Here is a 20,287-nt window from a genome sequence, read left to right as displayed (position 1 = left end):
GGATTTGAATAGTGGGAGCATGAGAATTCTAAAACCCACCTTCTCTGTTTGCAGTGAATACTAAATCAACCTGTCAAGTAAGCACAAGTACTCCTGAACGTGAAACAATGATGAATAATATTTGAACAAAAACACATTCATTCAAACTTTTCTTTAATTGTTTTTACTTTTGTTCTTAATAAACATTCCTGTGAAAAACCAATGCGGGACTCATGAAACACGCACAGACCTTTCAGTCTGTAATCTGAGGATGGATGGCAATTGTTCATAAACTGAATGTATGTGACTGTTCATGTTGATTTTCAAAAACAAGTAACACCCTAACAATCCCATAAATGGCATTCTGCCTTCCGGATCATGTGCAAATCAGCCATTCATCGCTCTACTCTGCGCAAACACATCTGCGCAGTCCCTGCAGACGTGTTCTCTCCCCAAGGCAGGATTAGCCAAGTAATCCAAAAACAACAAATACGCCATTGCTAAATGTTGGGTTTGACTGTTTGCTCGTGATCATTATCAATCATCATCATCATCATCAACAACTTTTATTAATAAATGTATTTCATGCATTCCCAACAAGGCTATTATCATCAACTAAAACTAAGATAAAAACTCTGCGTGAAAAAAAGATATACACTAACCCTAAACTGAAATAAACATAAAATTGAGAGATTTTGAAAAAAATGAAAACTTAAGTAGAACTAGTAAAGTGCTCTTCAAACTCACCAAAACTATACTGAAATGTAAATCAAAAAGTGAAAAATTTATATTAGTTCAGGTTAGTTAATTAGTTAAAATTAATATATAACATAAAATTTCATATAATAATTAACATTGATAAGAATGTTGTTGTTAACAGGAGATCGGTAACTACTTAAAATGATTCTGCTTGAATAATAAAGTATTCTAAATGGAAACATCTTATGAATGTGCATTTACTCCTGTTTCCAAACACACACAGATTCAGAGAGGAAAAAAATGATGAATGTAGACATGTTTGTTAACACAGTTAACAGTCTAATCTGATAGTATGCATGTCTTGTGAATGAGGCTCATTGAGTACTCATACCAAAATAAAAAATAAATGCCAACTACACCTATCAACAAATTTCATTGCAGATTAAGTTGATCAACTGGAGAGGATAAACCACTCATGTGGCATAAGGACCATGAGATTTGAAACCAACAATCAGAAATATGTTACAATATCTTACAGCGTACACCTTAAATTGCATTGTTTACATATTTATTCTGTACAATATCCAGCAAATATGAATTAGGACAACTCCAAACTGACATATAGTCATGTGATCAAATTCATAACATAAGCAAATTAACCAACCACCCTGAACTTCAACATAACAAAAAAAAAAAAAACACACTTTCCTAGTGAGTCTTGAAGCAAGCGCTCTCAAGCACCATCATTGCTTTGCTTATTACCTTTTTCTGGTAGCAAGCTCCCTCATATTATGCAATTTTCTCTATTTTCCTCAATGAGTCATCACACAAAAGGCACCTTTCTGTGGGAAAATGTATGAATAATCCTATGCGCAATAGAATCGCTGAAAATTAATTAAAGTTGCTGAAAATTAATGTTGCACTCATTGCACTTAGTTCACAGCGAGGTCTGCCCTCCAACGGCTGTTTCCTTAGAACCTCTGGGCAATTCTAAAACCAGGTCAAAACCTGGTATATGGCTGTTGCGGTCCAGCCAACAAACACCAGAACTGTTATTTAGATATAACTGGGAGAAGTGGCGCCATTGCAGTATTAAAATTGCACCCTTTGAGACAGTTTGCTTGGCCTGTTTCATCTAAAAGTCTGTCTCTGATCATTCACACCTGCGTTATTGCTATTAAACACGACATGTGTGTAGCTACTAACTCTAGTTTGATAATTCACTGCATTTGTTTCAAGCTTGCTCTTAGTCATTTGCCAGCAATTGCCCACCTGAAAGCTATACCAAATTGCTAATAAAAATGATCTCAGCAAGGGGGATGCTCACCTCTTTTCTGCATAAAGCTGAAGAGATCATCCAGAAACTCCTTTCGCTTTTCATCATCATCCAGCTCATACAACTGAAAGAAAATACACAAAATGAAACTGTTTAGGCCTTTAGGCTCTTTGGCTATAGCATTGGAATATGTAATTTTTACGACTGAATACACTGGGGTTTCACACAGGCAAATCAAGGACTGGAAGGTCACACATTTAACAATGTGAATGTGAAGAGATTGCTAGTGGAACTCATTAGGACACTGGTGACATAATAAAATAAGCTGTTCATAATAAGATCCTGTTGCTTTGGTTGAACCAGAAAATATACCTTATAGTTCCCTTGAAGACACAACAGATAAAGATTGCTATGAAGTGACATGATTGATGATGAATTTATATATTATATAAGCATGTGTGTGTGTGTGTGTGTGATGCTTGTCAGAACTTGTCAGAAATAGCACTGCTAGACAGAAATGCATAAAGGATGTCAACAACTGGTTGCAATAAGATATAATAAAGGTGTTTCATAGTCACGGTGGAGAGAAAGCTGTAAAAACTATAACACAGAATTCTGACATTTCACGTCCGGCTTTTTTAATTGTACTAGATCTTCTTTCCAGATATGCACCAACATTTTCAGTGGCATATCAGTTATCATCGCTGCGACAATAGACATGTCCCTGTGGAGAGAGACTGAGGCCTTTTTTTTATTTTTTATTTTTATTTTTTTACGAGTGGCTGCTGGCTGAAAACACTGCACTCCCAATGAATATGCGTTACTCAATGTTCACTTCCAATGAGTCACCCGCCATGTTAACGGGTCACCTGATCAATACAGGAGAAACAGGGCGATGACCTTTGGAAATGCAGGGGCACGGGAAACGAGGCCCCAGAGATAATAACCAATCATTTAGGAGAGTATTAGCCGCCACCAATCTTACGGAGGCTCCCGGAGTCTTCAATTCCAGGGAAACGGAGGGCTGGAGTGGCTTGCGAGGACCGCGGACCGTGAAGCCATTTGCAGCGCTTAGCGTTTTGAAATGCGCAGTCCGCAACAGTCCGCATAGATAACTGGCTAACTGCACCACCCATGCATAATTACAGATACTATGATGAAACAGCTGTGGTCATTTCAATCTACTGACATGACAGAGACTGTTATGAGGGACCATACTTAAAAATAATATCAATGAATAAATAAATAAATCCATTTCAGTTAGAAGAAATTTGGTTGATTTTATAAATTTTTTCCATCCAAAAGACAACAGTTTTGGACTATGGAACATTTTCACCCACAGACTGTAGTCTTGGGCTGAAGAACATTAAACAAAACAAAAAAATACAACGTTTTACATCTAACAGAAAATTTCATATTAATTGAGATGTACCACATAAAATATTTGAATAGACTGAGAAATTATTTACAGCCATTCTTTACTTCATTCAAAATAGAGAAAAAAGGACCACAGCAAAACAAATTTATTTAAATAAGTAATTTAGTAAAAAAGAAAAAAAAAAAGATCTGGAAAATTAATTTCAATTCAATTCAATTCAGTTTTACTGATTTTATGTCTTACTTAAGTTTTGTATTTCAACTGAAATTCAAGCAAATAGGTGGAAACAGATACATATGAGACAATGTTTGTAATTCATGCAGCTATACAGAACACCACATAACAAAGATGCATTTTTTTTTTTACCCCATTTTCATTGTTGTTGTGATTACAATATGGGGCCAATGGCAAAGTGGTGAGAGGCACTGTACCCCCTGTTAAAATATTAGCTCATTCTGGAGCACGGCACACACATTCGGCAAACGTGTGATTCCTGTGCAGCTGTGTTCGTGCATGAAAACAAGAGAAACAACTAACTGCACCAAGCTCTAGATTAGTCCTCCGAGTAATTATGTGAGAGCCCATGAGATTATTCTATTCAATATCTGGTAAGTCCAGTGTACCACGCAGAAAGTAAAGACAGGAAGTAAAGCAACACTGATATCCGCGTTGATCCAGGAGCCATCATAAGGAGGCCAGTCGAGGAGTAATTAAGTCTTGCTTTTTACTCACATGTCACAATACCTTACACCTCACTGTCCTCTACAGGGATTAATTATTAACTAGAGGAAAAGTCACTGCATGGTTCCCTTATACATCCATCAAGGAAATTATCATACAGGTAGGCAGGTAGAAAGGTTGACTGAATGCAGTAAGTGGTGGGGCAGCAAGCTAGCTTCTGCACAAAACAATGATGACGACCACTACGTTTTTTTTGGCTGAAATAGCATCGACAGAGCAGTTGTAGCTGTGTTGCATGAGGTCAGATGGTACAGAAGTTAATGTTCTTAAGGGCTGAGAGTACATGGTCATTGTGGTCATTTCTGTAGGAAACCCTGAAAAGTGTCTTGGTGCTAAACCTCTGTGCTATATAGGCATGGGGCATGCGAGCTAAATTGAAAGGCGTAACTTGGCGGTTGGCAAACCTGCCATCCCAATGCCAGGTAAGGGGCACAAAGCCAAAGGGAGATTGAACTGCCATACCTCAGTGCTTCTAATTACTTTCTTCAAGTAAATATGAACCGGCTGACTGTCAGGCTTCTAAATGCTCCCACACTATAACAAAAAGTCACCCCCCTTTGACTCTACCTATAGCCTCATATGTGTACACACTCAACAGCATCTGAATGGTGGAAACAAGAAAGATGTCCAAAACATATACAGATTCATATGCATACACACATACATACATGTTGCGTGCAGATATGCCCAGACACAAAACGTATCGTTTCTCAAAACTGAACGAACAGAGTTTCAGTGGAATGCTCTCATGTTCACCTAATGAGTAATTTACAGGATTAAAAGGGGCTGACCTAGTCTAGTCTAATGGTTAGGGTGACAGTGCGTTTTAACTTCAGGGCACTTTTACCTGGCCTGCTTCACAGCACTGAGAGGTTAAAAGGGACGTGACCGCCACCGACGACTAAGGAAATTCTTAGCATTCAGTCATTCATGGCCTCTGTGACCTTGGGTGTGTAACTCCCTTCACTAATATTGAGTTTCTAATAACCAAACTATTCCACAGGAAATAAACATCATTTAATGAAAGGGTAAACACTGTTCTTAAAATTTAGTGTACTTTTTTGGGAATTTACACTCCATGAATGTGAACAGCCTCAAGCTTATTTAAATTTAGCTCCTTCAAAACCTGCATGTTATGTGGGCAAAATAAATATATATTTTAAAGATATTAATGATATTGCTTGAAACTGTGCAGTTTCAGATGAGAATAGTTTTCAAAAATGTCTTTTATTATACAAAAATGCACTATTCTTTACTATATAAAGTATAAATAGTACATAAAACACCATGTATTCTGACATGTCTACCATAAGAGTGTAAAAAGATATTTCCTCCTATCATGTTTTCTTTTTATTAAGACAAGAGAAGCACACACAAACTGTTCTATGAAGCTCATGTCTGTATATGTTTTTTACAAAACCACAGAGGAAATTCATTATTAGCTTTTAATTACATTTTGTAAATTTCACAGAAACAATTATAATAATTTATACACAGACAGGAATATATTTGCTACCTGATGAATGCCATCTTTAAATTTTATTTTTAACACCACTAAAGAACAGTATGGCTCTAATAAACCCACTGTTGTCAAATTATTGTCATTATCAACACACTAAATGCATACCAGTAGTGACCAATGACACTACTGGTATGACAACATATGTGAAATATTTTTCATTTCTTACCGCTCTACATTTCTGGCATTATGAAAGACACAAATATAAGCAAGAAAATCAGGAGAATTCTTTAAGCAACATAATTGACTACACAAATTACAATGTTTCTAATATGGTAAAAATCAGGGCTTGCTCATAGTTTCAAAACTGTCAAAGTTGCCAAATCTCATCAGTATATAAGTACCAAAACCCATAATGACCTGAGAAATAGAAGCCCTTCAAATCCCATTGAAATGAATGTTTTAAAGGCTGACAGTTGCATACGGTTTCATACTGTTCCAGCCTGTGTTACTGTAGGAGTGGGTGGTCTTGTTACAAATAACATTTGAAAAGAAAGATAAGCTGCATTGTAAGTATATTCAGAGTTGTATGAAAACCCTGGATAGGTGCAATGACTTAGGTTCAATGTCAGTTTACGTACTGTTCTTTTATCTTTAGCTTTCCATAGCATGTAGAGTTTGCACGATATAAGCAGTTGGCTGGAATCTGCACATGCAGAGCTAGATACAAAAGATATCTACATGGTTAGTCAGTTAGGCAACCAAAGGAGCTCACGTAAACATTGTAGATACAGAAGATAGAGGCTGTTTTGTGGCATTCTGTAGTGCAGCTTGCCAAATTGTTTCAAAATGTCACGCCCGACCTCTTTTTCAAAAAAGAACGGCAACATTACCTTTCTTTACATCAGATGTTTTCAGTTTGTTTTACATGTAAACTTGCATGCCATTTTGAGATTAGGTCACATTTAAATGACCTACTTATCTGTTTACAATATATTGTGTTTGACTAATGACGTCAATAACTTTCACCTAAAGCCTTTCAATTTATAGATATCGGTCCATTGCGTCTCATCTCCACTGTGAACTCCTTTGGTTGCTTCCCTGCATCATTGCTCCATCGGCTAAGCAGCCCGCTACCACGCCTCACAGAATGGAATTTTTTCCAGTCTGAAGGATCCCCATGTCAGATTAGTCCTACAACATGTTTGGCACTGTGAGCATTTCACAGCCCGCTGAGGCTCCTGAGACTGCCCCAGGAGCAGGAGAGAGAGAGAGAGAGAGCGCAGGGGGCCAGGAGTTCATTAGCCAATGGCGCGTCTCTTGGCCCAGCGCCAGCTACCCCCTTTCCCCCACGCGGAGCTGTCCTCTGAAACGTGCCGCATTACTGTAATGAGATGTGCAGCTTCACAACCGCTAAGCCTTGTCCCCCTTGACGGAATGCCTTTCTTCATGGGATTTGCCAGGTACTTGAGTTGATAGTGAGAATCAAGTGGCAAGTGAGCTGACAGAGGGAGAGTTATGGGTTTATTTTTTATTATTTTTTTTTTTTTTACAAATACGGTGTGGCTGAAGCTTCCCTTGTCTCTTCAGTCAAGCAGCAGTAAAAGAAAAATCTTTGCGCTGTTGTAAGAGATGGAGAGACTTCACCAGTTCATCTCATCAAATCATATGATGCGCATCCTGCCTAGGTGTCATGCCTGCAGGCCACCACAGTAAGAAAAAAGCTGGCTGGAAGGAGGACATGAACACTACTGTGTTCAAGCCAATTGGTGGATTATATTGCAACAATAACACATGCCTATGAATAACGATGAGGATAAAATAGACACATATCAATCTGATAATCATGTCGGCTGCTTGTGGGATGCATTATTCAACACGCAATGCCTTGTGACTTATTTTCTAGTATATTCATATCTTGTTTTGTTCCTTGCTCAGCTAGCATGTCCTAAAATGTGATTATGACTAAATTACAATTATATGAAACAAAACTCAATTCTGCCAATTTTAAATTGTGTTCACTATTACAATAATATAAGATTATTTTAATAATTAATATTATTAATATTATTTTTAAAATATAAGATTATGTTTTTTTTGGCTTCATCTGAAAGACCTTTTGACTTGTATGACAAAAAAGAAAAATAAAATACAACAAATACTCTCTTTTTAGAACATATAAAACTGTTTAAAACAACAAAGAATATTTATTTAATTACATATTTAGGCAAATGTTTACATGTAAAATATGAATAAATGAGCCTCTCTATTTGGGAACATAATTCTTTAACCAAAACATGCAGCAGAGCACATTCATTTATGATTAAATGTATAAATTTATTATTGATTTGTCCATGCCTGTTATTTTCCCATGTTTACGCAAAACAACAGAATGAGCTGCAAATGCACATTCACGTGAGAAAGACACGCCAGAATGTAGACCTTGTACTAGATTCTCACAACTCAAGATAATAATCCTATAATGTCTGGTGTGAGTCGGGTTAATGACACTGAGAGTAAAGCCTACTTGAACTGCCCAGCCACATCGTGGATGAAAGGCAAAAGAAATCAGACGACCATAATTCATTCCGGGCTTCCCAGACTTTTTCCTCCATCATATAGCCATTCTTCACCATAAGGATGCAACTGAAAAATTACCTTTAATCACTACATATTAAACCCTAAAAACATACAATGCAGGGACGCTGCATGAAATGCGTATTCTAAACAAACACTATTTTGTTTGTTTAGGATATTAGAGCTTGCTTAGGATATTGGTTTAATGTAAACTATTTTGTTCTTGCTGAGGTACAATGTTAAATAAATATTCACTCTGGCCTGAGCTTCATTGACAAAGTTATGTAGACAGACCTGTCTTCACAAATATACTTTTCTACAGTAGCTTTAAGCTTCATACCACAACAACACTTCTAACTTTCAATTGGACAGCCCTAAAACATCTAAATTCAGTGACAAATATTTAAAAAGTATAAGATACATTTTAGATATTCAAATATTTCAAATATTAAAAAGGTATTAGTCCAATGCAACTGAAAAATGACCTTTAATCACTACAGATTAAACCCTACAAAACATAAAATTTTGGCTGACAAGATATGTGGTTCTGGACCAACCGTAAATATTATCTAAATTTGTTAGGTTGCAGGGACATTATCTGCATGAAATGTGTATTCTAAACAAACACTATAGTGTTTGTTTAGGATATTAGTGATTGCTTAGGATATTGGTTTAATGTACACCATTTTGTTCTTGCTGAGGTACAATGTTAAATAAATATTCACTCTGGCCTAAGCTTCATTTACAAAGTTATGTAGACAGACCTGTTTTCACAAATATACTTTTCTACAGTAGCTTTAAGCTTCATACCACAACAACACTTCTAACTTTCAACTGACCAGCCCTAAAACATCTAAATTCAGTGAAAAATATTTAAAAAGTATAAGATACATTTCAGATATTCAAATATTTAAAAGGTATTAGTCCACAAATGATTTTTGGGAACAACTCAGGGCATTCATTACAGAGATTAATTAATGTATGTATAAGATGTAATAGTATTACTTTACAGCATATATTGGCAATGCCAAATGTAGCCTAATTCCAAGAAGAAAATTAAATAATCTAATCTAAATTGAACAGTGTCATTATTAACTATGGAATGCGAGCATTAAATAATTGAGGATTTTTGAGAAAACATAAACTCTCCCTTTCATGTTGAGAAGAAAGAGACAACAAATCCTTTGGCACAAACACGTCAATTATATATTTTGGTGAATTCAGCTTTTTATACATGCATTCCATCAATAATGTTGGTGGCCCTAAACAAAAATGCAAAACTTGAATTGTGTGGCCCAGGGTTGGTTGTGGGCCTAAGCGACTGCACATAGTATTTATGCCCCCCTCCCCCCCCCTCTCCAAAAAAACAAAAAAAAAACAGGTGTTACTATTAAAGCGTTTTTCAACTCTTTTGTGCTCACCTTATAATTGGCCCTGCACTAAAAAACGACTCTTTTAAATGCCTCTCATTTAGAACAAAACCCTGATGAACTGTTAATCCCAGCATTTATTCCACCATTTATATCAAGTATTTGTGAGATACCCAACGAACCCCTAAAAGATACACTGGCATACGTACTGTAGCACCCATGGATGACTATCTGTTTTTCTTTTTGTGTATTTCCTAGCGAAATGAAATATATTTGCACTTTTTCCAATGAAAGTAATGAAACTTTGTTATGGAAGGACTATACAAATGACTGATACATTAACATTAACAGACCGCACAAGATTAATACAAAGTTTAGAAAAAATCTGAAAACTTTCAATCAATTGAAAACAAAACGAGCCAACAGACACCCAAACACAGATAATTACTGCACTGACGCTGCTGCGTCTGTTAGACTCACAGGGCCCGTGGTTCTTTGGGATTTGCAAGCATCCACAGGAGAATGTCCCTCTTTCAGGCTTCTCAGTGGTGAGATCATGGCCCTTAGATGTAAGCCTATTGGTAGACTATAGGCCTGTACAGTGGCCCTCAGACATCTGGATCCTGTCAGCGGCACTTCATTTCTCCCGCCCAGAGTGGAGATGTGTGAGGCTCACGAAGAATGCGTGTTTCATTAAGAGTGAATGGCGGAGCGAGGAGCACATGCTATGTGGAGCATTGCGGCATTCAGCATAACAGAAGAGGCCCAGCTTGTAAACAATCAAAGCAAACACTTTTTCCCTGCCAGTTCATAATACTCAATAAACTACTGTGCACCACCAGGGATGTTAATATTTTATAGGTTTCAAAGACTCGTAAGCATTGATCATCATCAATACCTTCTTACTTCCTCAAACAAAATGCCCAAAAAAAGTGAAACCTGTTTTCAGTGTTTTGATTTTATGCTTCTGTGACTCTTTTGTGAGTTATTTAATCCAGTGTCCTTGCCCGGCTTTTCAGGTTTTGCAGGAATTTGTGCACTTTTCTAAACTCTAAAGGTCAAGTTGCAAAACAAATGCAATCCTTTTTTACATAATAACATAATTGCTTTGCTAGTCGCTGTAAATATTTACACAAAGGTTCAGAATCATCATGGGCCTTATTTAGTAGCACACAATGCAATATTTTCAGTGGGACGACGCTGCACTGCACCAACATCCTCCTGAGGGTATTTCAAATACAAGGGCCTTGCTCATAAGCTTACAGACTTGACATTCTTAGGATGGAATATCCATCGGTCTGTTAACCTCAGCTTTTAGGAAATAAGGTTTAATGTAAAAAGTTAATTCCTTTGCCATAATAATACAAATAAAAAATGAAACCAAACGGTATAAACACTGGTGACACAGACATATGGCGCAGATACACATACCGAAGGCCCAGGTCCCCTAATTACCCTCTCTTCTTGTGGGATTATTTATAAAAGCTGAAATATGACCCTGGCCTGCTGATTGCATGAGTCTAGGAAACAAACTAAGATCCTACCTATAACTATGACAACCACACTGTAGATCCCAGCTCTACAGACACCTTCGGAGACTGTAACAAGAACCCTTAGCAACTAATCCACTTCAAATGATTAACTAACAGATGCTTTAGTTACTCAGAACAGTGTGAACTCAAGAAACTGTTAATTATTGTCACTTCTGCTAAGCCTCTGCTATTAAGAAGTTGCCTATAGTTGCATTTCTGTTAATTAATTGGCACAAGTTATGCCCTGTCCTAGTTTGGTAATACATTCCCACACGTCATGGTGCTTAAGAAAAAAATAATTCTATATAATTTCTGAACATGGGAATGTCCATCAGGTTGAAATTATGTCTGTTATAGTTCAACATAATTAGTATCCATAAATTAGAAGAATGCGATAGCCAGACCACAGTCATGAAACTTAATGGAATTTGTTTTTGAATTATTAGGGAATAGAGACTGTACTGTAAATACACTTAAATGTACGTAAAAGTCTGTATGTTAAAAGTACATATCATTTTTATATTCATAACAGTCCTTAAATCTCAAAGAAGGCACATCCATTAATAACAGCTTATTATCAGTGTGCTGACAAGATCCATAAAAACAAACTATTACTGACATCAAATTAATTATGCAGTATAACATGATAACTAATGACTATACAAATCGATTTTACCACTGCAGTTAATTTATCTGGGCTGTTCGCCTGACTTAGTAGGTAAGGGCAACCTTTCAACAGGTTGACCTGGTTACATTAAAAGATAAACTAAATGCTTAAATAAATAAGCTAACCTTTGGTGAGGAGCCAGGTCAGAGTTCAGATCCAAGCACATGCAAAAAAGAAAAAAAAAGGAATAGAAATCTTCTTAAACATTTAAATACCTACTTTCTGTGTTTATGTCATTTGTATTATTTATATTTACCCACTTTTCACTTCTAAGATTGAACGGGTTTATCTTGGGAAATTGGAATAAGAATAATTTTATTAAAATGTTATAGCAAACACAGTACAGTCACTATCCTGTTACATTCAGGGGGATAATCTTCCAGATAATGACATCTTTGAGAGATTAGTAACTGCTCAGATTTCATTGATGTCAGCCATTTTCAACATAAAAGTCAATTTATGTGCATTAGGCTGGTAATGTCCTAAAGGGGACCTACAGAGAGACTGTTCTGTAGTCAGGATGATCCAGCTCAGCTGCTACAGAATTTCAAGGAGTGCAGCAAGGAGATGCTGTGTGGCAACATATCCATATAAATGTCAAAGCATGACCTGGAAATAAACTTTTTAAACCTTTTGAAAATGGTAACCTGACTAGAGTAACACTAACCATATCACATTAAGTAATACAACGGAGCCAAATAAGTGACATGACCTTTCTGCACTCTGTTTGCTTAAATAGATTACCAATATCATGGCAAACATCACTTATTCCATTTTAATGTTTCATCTTGTGAAAAAATATATTGCAAAAATGCAAAAGAACTAGGGGTTTTGTGTGTCTCTCCATGGATGCTCTCTTCATAATGTATCTATAATATCAGATATTTACAGCAATAAGAGGGATTAAAAATGGATCAAATTCACAGAAACAAGGCACTGCCCAATAAGACAAAGCTTAACATGGGTTAAAGTGCAGATTTCAGTTAGCATTGTTTGCTATGATAATACTTCTCACACACATTCGTTTTAGCAACAGAATGCCAGTCAGAAAGGCCATTATAGCACAAGAATGGAAAGCTATAACAGATACAGACAGTGCAGATAATTTCCCCGGCAGTAGGCCCAGAGGTTCTAATGAGTCCACTGAGGATTCCTCTTCTAGGAGTTGAGATCGCTCACTGCTTTACCACCTTTGTCATTTCAGCAAATTACCTCTTGATATGTGTGAAACCATGACTGTGGCTCATAATCCAACAGGACCGTTATACAAATGAGGAAGTGGTCTGGAAGGTGATGCTATAGAACGATTCTTGAATCATTTTTGCAGCTATTGATAAGGGTGTTGCCTGGTGTAAATTTAATCCACTTCCTGTTGGGGCATTATTACACTGGCAACATTTTTCCTTTTTTTGGATCAAGTTGGTCTGTGTGAACCATTGTAATTCTTTTAAAAGTTAAACTACTAGTGTAAACAGGAAGAGTTTTATGGCTTGAACGCAAGCACATTTAACACAAATTGTGAACCTCTGCACCCCACATGGAACAGAACAGATTTGGCGTGAGGGGATACAATGACTTCATTGGTTGAAATAATGTGTTTATGAATGTCACTGTGCTATAGAGAACACACTACCCAAATAGCACTGCAAATTCACTTCAAATATTTTTTGTGTTTAACAATACTACTGTGTGTGACTATAATAACATTTATAGACTATGAATATGGCTCATCTATGCAATTAAAATCAGAGTATAAGCCTGGAAATGAATTAACAATATTATGCCTCAACATATGCAATAATAATTCTCAGCATACATATAAAGTACTTATTTAATCTCGAAGTGCTCCTTAAAATGCCACTAAGCACAAGTAAAAGAAAGAAAAAGGCCAGACTGTGACAGTCTCCTTTTATAAATGCCAGTCATTAACTCAGGCTACATCATCACTGCTCAATCACCTCACAACTCTTCCACCGGGCAGCCAGTGGCGAAACAGGTCATGTTTATTTAATGTTTAACAATGACCCAGCCGTTGGTTTGGAGCCATTAATTAAAAATGTTCACATGACTCACTTGTCAGAATTGAATGCAATAAACTGCTGCCAGGCATACATAGTGACATATAAACTGAAAGGAAAGACTGTCTGATAGTACACTTCCTTTGTTTTATATATGGGCATAAAACATAACACATAAAACTGGCATAACATTTTTAAAACACATCAAGGCTGCAATTTATTATTTTAGTTGTTACTTGGTAAAAATGGTCAGTTAGTAACTGCCCCAGAGTTAGCTTGATAGCTAAATTTCATCTGTAGTCCCATGGCAGGTAAAAAGCAGGCAGATGTAAAAAAAAATGTACAAGCAGCAATCTGCAATAAGAATAAAAATGTAAGTGTACATCAATACACTCTAACAGAAAACAATATGGGAACATTCCTAGTAACTTTGAGTGAAAAACATAATACATCTGAAAGGGGGGATTTGTTTTAAATATCAGAACACATACAGTAAGAGCTCAGGGATTGTTTCATGAATATCTGATCTAACGCAGTGAACAGGGTGATTTTCAGTATGTTTAATACATATAGTGTCCTACAGAGCTGCTATAACATTTTCACAAATACTAATATACTATGTGTGGTTTCAAAAGATACATAGTTATGCTCATGAGCTATGGTGGTTACTAAGGTACATTTGAGCATGCAACAGTTCACAGAATATACACAAATGCTGTTTTTATTGCAAAGTATGCACTAGTTGTAGGAAGTTTGCTGCTGCCAGTTAGTTTTAATGCAGAGGCTGGAGCACAAGCATTATGTTCATTTAGGACTAAATTACACTGCTACAATTGTGCAAGTGTAAAAGTTCTAACATTATGGCAGTAGAATTAAATGAACACCCAACCATGCACAAGTCCCAGACAATCCACTTTGTTAGAGCAGTTAACATGTGCATGATGTTTTTTGGGCTTTTGTGTCCACACAACCAGCAGACATCCAACGGAACTAACACCACCTGTATTCAATCAATATTTTCCCTTAAAAACGCAACCATTACACGTCCTCTTCAAAAACTCGGTGAGTTTGGTGAAAAAAATTCTCAATGTTAATTTATTAGTCAAAGTGAAGGACAAATGTTCATGGAATCCTAGCCTTAGTCAAAAAATAAAAGGTTAGCCCACATGGTTAGCCATTAAAGCTTAAAGCCAGGGACACCAAGGCTGATTAGCCAACTTCAAAGCCCTCCAAACATGTACATATTTGCCTGGTTGTCCCATAAGTGTTGATTTTTGACTATCTATCTAAAAACTGACTCGCATTAATGCATTGCACACTATTCAACTTACATTAGCATGAACCTCACAGTGTATGCGACTGCATAAGGCTTTATTTTTATGTAATTCTTCATATAACCACAATTGGATTTTGTCAATGCAATGACCATTTTTTCTATTTCAAATTTAAAGTATGGTCTCCTGTTCCACAATCATATCTACAGTATTGTGTTCATTGCGTGGGCTCAAAATAGTATACATTTTTTTTGTACATGTTTTCAGTGCAAAGACTGAAATAAAATGTGTACAAAAGTCCTGTCCCACATGCTTGGTTGCTCCTTAGTAAATACATTTGACCATCACGCCCATCCTGTGTTGGAGATCCATACACATTTGTGACCATGTAACAACACTGAACACTGACACCTGAGCAAACCAATCATAGAGTTTACCCACCCGAAAACCTGATTCTCATTTGCTGGGTCGCAGTGACAACACACTGCCTATGGCCACATATGTAATGGCCATATAACGTAATTAGGGTCAATTAATGCATCTTCGTCACACCAGAACATACAGCTCTGTATTATTATAGAGTACATAAAATATGAGAATATAAAACTATATTTTAAATACAAAAGTGTAGCAATAATAGAAGTGAAGATTTTTAAACTGCAGCCAAAGATCAAATTCACAGTGCATGCAGTCCAGCACACCCTCTGCATAATGTGCAGGTACAGAGTGCCAGAGTGTGTGTTTTTATCATTTTATTAAGAGTGAAAAGTAATACCTAAATACAATTGTAATTGGGTGTAAAATAAAAAAAAGGCTACACAACATATCTTGCCTATAGTTTTGTGGTCATTCAAAACCATGCAGCGAAATTGTAAGAACAGAATGGTAGCACCTTGGTATTACTCTGTGGCTGCACAGTCCAGCGGCCTCTCATCCTTATGCTGAATTTGACTCCTATGCCTGTGTGTTTGAACGTGCTTTCACTGGGCCTTATTAAAGCAAAATAAACAAGTCCAATGGACTGCAAGCCCCCAGCACCACTCACATCAGCTCTCAAGATGGAGTCCAGATAATGGAAGTATTGTTCCTCACCGAGACAAACTAAAGTAACAATCAGATGGAGATGTATTTGGATCTTCCTGGTCTGACAGGTCATGGCAGCATTGTCACACAATTAAGGAACTCTACAGACAAACTGTTTCAGTCATCAGCAGCCAAGTTGTCTGCTCTTCCCTTTGCCAATGACAGGATAATACATTTTTTAAAACAAGCTGAAAAAACAGGAACTTTCTGGAATAGTGACCATTGAAATCTAGCTAACCCTAATTGTCTGTATGGTATCTGTGCAGCACCAGAAATAGAAGCCTCTCTATGGAAAAAGACAATTTGGGCACTTTTATTATTGTATAATACATACATTGTACAAGTTAGATTGTTTTTGTATACACTTGTAAATGAGACTTAGGGAAATGAGACTGAGGCAACCACAAAACATTATTAAAGAAAGGAGCCTGTAGACTTTTTTTTTAACCTACATTCAAATCAAACAGCGACTTCATTGTTAGAGCCCAGGGAAGTGGATCTTGCAAATCATAAGCCAAATAATTGAGAGGGGGCACAGAAAGGAAATATGTGGGACATTAGGACCCCACATCACAAGGGGCTCAGACACACCATATTTCACACCATATACAGTGCATACTAAAAATGACATACTGACAGTACAGTATGTCCACGTGTCACTCAGTTATGGCTTTTTAATGTGACCACATTAAAAGCATTATATACATTGGGATAGTTATTATAAAAATTACCAAAAATAGCGCTTACATGAGGTGTAAATGAACCTTGCTGGTCACAACAGAAGGTCCCTGCTTGTGTTACAGTTTACACTTTGACAGTAAAAGCTAACGAGGCCAGAAAATGCTGTAGTACAGCATAGTCTTTGCTCCATAGCTAAGCAACAATTTACATTAGCGATACAGTAGCATTCGTATGTACCACTGTTTAGCATTATAACCTTTCCACTTTCTGGTAGGATTTTGCAAGAATTCTACAAACCTCTTACCCTGTGATGCAACAACACTAATTAGTACACAGGCCTCTACTGGATTGACAATGCACATCCTGGTGAAACTAATCAATGACATGACACTCTTACTTTGGCCTGTTTTAGCGATGTTCACCAGCTGATACCAAGGGCTTTGGGGGAAAAACAACCATTGTTTGTTATTATAATTCCTGTTTTTTTTTCTTGTTTTCTACTGGCTCTTTCAACTAATCAGTTTCAGTTTCCGTTTTTGTGCACAAATTAGCCTGGTTTAGAAAATAATCTGTACCCTGATTGTTCAGCAACCCTCTCTTGTACCTCATAATTTATAAATGCATTTCAGGCCTCAGGAATAATGTTTCAAAATTACAATATAAACCTGCTTGTCTTCATTTATTTGCTTACTTCCATGGTGTCATAAAGAGTCTAAAGAGAGTCTTCAGGGCATGGGCAGGTAGGGGTCGTAACCTTATGAAAAGGCCTATAAATGTGTGCTTTATAATTATAAAACTACAGGGCCTTTGCCACTCCTCAGTGTCTTCCCTATAACAAAGACTTTTGGGACTCAACACTTGAGCTGCAGAAAAGGATGCAATTCACCTTAAGCTCCTTTTAAATAATGCAAGTCCTGGGGTAAGTGTCACAGAAAATCTGTGTACAGTTATACTCAAATTATACAATAAATATACTTTGTGATTCTTCAATAATGCAATTGCTATGTTATTTCTCACTTTAAAGATGAGTAATGCAGGAAGAGATTCCTTCCTGATTTTCAAAATGACAACAGTATCAAAACAAAACTTTTGCCTGTAAAAATGCATAAGTAATAAGATGTCCCTCATTGTGGGGGGTCTGTGGCAGAAAGTGGATCCATTTCTGGATCAGTGTTCACAGCCATGTCAAAGCACATCTGCTGGCCCCTAACACTGTGGAATAAGGATATTAATGGAAGGTGGAGGAGACAGAAAGTCAATATGTAGATTTGTTGAAGTTAACCTTCCTGACCTGGCAGTTCCTTCAATCTGTCAACTAAGCCCCTCCAGTACACTGGACACTGAGCAGTAAGACAGGTCAGGACAGGACAAGGAGTAGGGTTGGGGTTTCCTGGGGTTTTCTTGGAATTCTCCCCCATCCTAAGTGGCCCTGTCTGGGCAGTGATGCATTGACAAGGATGTTTGCAAACCCGCTTTCCCTGGTACCAGAAATCTAGCACCCCAAAGAATAACCACCACATTATTTTAAATGAGAAATTATCAGCGTTCTTACACCTCGCTGCTATTCACATGAATGAATTTTGCTCCTGTGTTGGTAGCAGTATACTGTGCAAGCCAGCTGGACCCAGACCAATTGAGCACTGCCAGATCAACAGGCTACAAGTGTGAGTGAGCAGCTTTCAAAAAATCACACACTGGAAAAAAAAATACATGGGACTCGTAATTCAAAAGCAGGCAGTGCAACTTCCGAACTGCTTCTTACATAAATATTTGCAGCTGAGAGTTGTGCAGGTTGCAGGTTGAAGTGCCTGCTGTCCAACATACCTTCCCAGGGTGGACAATAGCACATATCTACGTATCTCTTTAAGATGCCTAAATTGCTACCATGCCAAGTTTGAGTGTGTATTTTGAGAAAGATATCTCAAGCATGCTAAAGTGATCTTATGCAAGCTGTGTTAGCTGTGTTTAATGGGGGTTTAACATTTGGATCATATTACCATGGACCTTTCAGAGTCAGTATTTTTATTTTAACTCAATACATGATATCTGCATTTACTTTAATGTATACACACATTTAAAATATTCGATAAATTAAAGGGAGTTTATTTTTTAAAATTTCAATTCAAATGGCACGCTTTCGTTTTGTTTAAACAGTACTCATTTATGAAACACTTATTAAATAATATATAATGTATCAACAATGTAGAATTCCTGAACTGAATATTTTTCTTTCCAAAAGCGGCTTTCCTTTTCATTGTTTGTTCTCAGTGAGAAATCAAGATGGTCATTTTTGTACATAAGTCCTAGCCTCATATATCTGTGAAGGCAACCACAACAGACCACATGACAATATGACATTAATATGTCAACCGTCAGCTGCATGCACCAGCAAGTTTATTCTATAATCCTCTGGTTTTCAATCCTTCTCATTAAAAATTAACACATACAATGAAAAGGTCAGCCATCTACCCTATGGCCATTAGAATTCTCAGCCTCAAAAAGCAAGCATGAATATGAATTGTACTTCTTCCACTGGCTAGGTGTGTGTCCTATGAGTGAAAGGTACCTTCTAACAAAGCCAAAAATAAGACAGTGCCTATACCTACTAACCGCTTGGATAAGAATAGCATTAAAAAAGAGCTTCCACAGTGTTGTGTGTGGGTTCTAATTCCCCTGAAAGGCCCGATAGGAGGCAGCTCATGACATGTGAGAGCTCTCATTAACCTCCCCCATCCCAACCACTCCCTGCCAAATCAACAACCAAGGCCTCTTTGCCTGGCTGTCAATGACACCTGACAAACAGGCTGGAGACGGCTACCTCTTTCATGAAGACTTGAAACATCTTTTATAAGCCATCAAATATAGATGTCCTACTTTATTGGGCAGGCCTGTGGGGTTGATTAGCCACTAAGCCTTGCGCCTAGCTGTTGGTTCATATCAGGATGCCTCTTTGTGTATTGCGTTTGAAATTTTCCCACTCATCCTATGTAAAAATACACTTTATGACCAAAAGTATCTGGGCACCCCTTGGTCTGGGGCTGTTTTTCATGGTCTGAGTAATGTAATGTCCAACCTCACTAATGCTCTGCTGGCTGAATGGAAGCACATCCCGGCAGCAATGCTCCAAAATCTAGTGAAAAGCCTTTCCAGAAGAGTGGAGGTTGTTACAGCAGCAAAGAGTGGACAAACTTCGTATTAATGCTTATAATTTTGAGATGTTTAATGTCAGGTGTCCACATACTTTTACATAAATTTTCTGACATTTTAACCAAAGAACAACCAGGCACTGACCACAGGAAATGCTAAGCACAGTGAAATCTTATCTTATTTGACCCTAATTTCATGAAACCTTCACAAGTAGATAGATGCCAAGATTGATTTGAGAAATACACTACAAAAGCAGCTGTGTTTTACTTCAGTCTGGCTTGGATAGAAAGCACAAGTATTAAAACTAGGTTAGCCTGTAGAAGCAGTTTTAATTTTATTACTATAACCTAATTTATACTATTGATGGATGGAAGTCAGGTGATAAATCAAGTGACATGGATCTAGG

The 20,287-nt window shown here is 37.1% G+C and overlaps 1 protein-coding gene across 1 annotated transcript in view; it reads right to left on the bottom strand.

Annotated features, from left to right (window-relative positions):
- Positions 1 to 20,287, bottom strand: part of LOC118212176 (AT-rich interactive domain-containing protein 3A-like) — a 56,458-nt gene that overhangs the window by 18,034 nt on the left and 18,137 nt on the right. Inside the window, exon 3 of the mRNA XM_035389827.1 lies at positions 2,006 to 2,078. Coding sequence (XP_035245718.1) covers positions 2,006 to 2,078 — 73 coding nt within the window. The remainder of the gene's footprint in view (positions 1 to 2,005; positions 2,079 to 20,287) is intronic.

This window comes from Anguilla anguilla, chromosome 14, assembly GCF_013347855.1.
Source record: "Anguilla anguilla isolate fAngAng1 chromosome 14, fAngAng1.pri, whole genome shotgun sequence".
NCBI classification, from domain to species: domain Eukaryota; kingdom Metazoa; phylum Chordata; class Actinopteri; order Anguilliformes; family Anguillidae; genus Anguilla; species Anguilla anguilla.
Note: the sequence above shows the minus strand (reverse complement) of the source record. Positions and strands in the feature narration are given on the sequence as shown.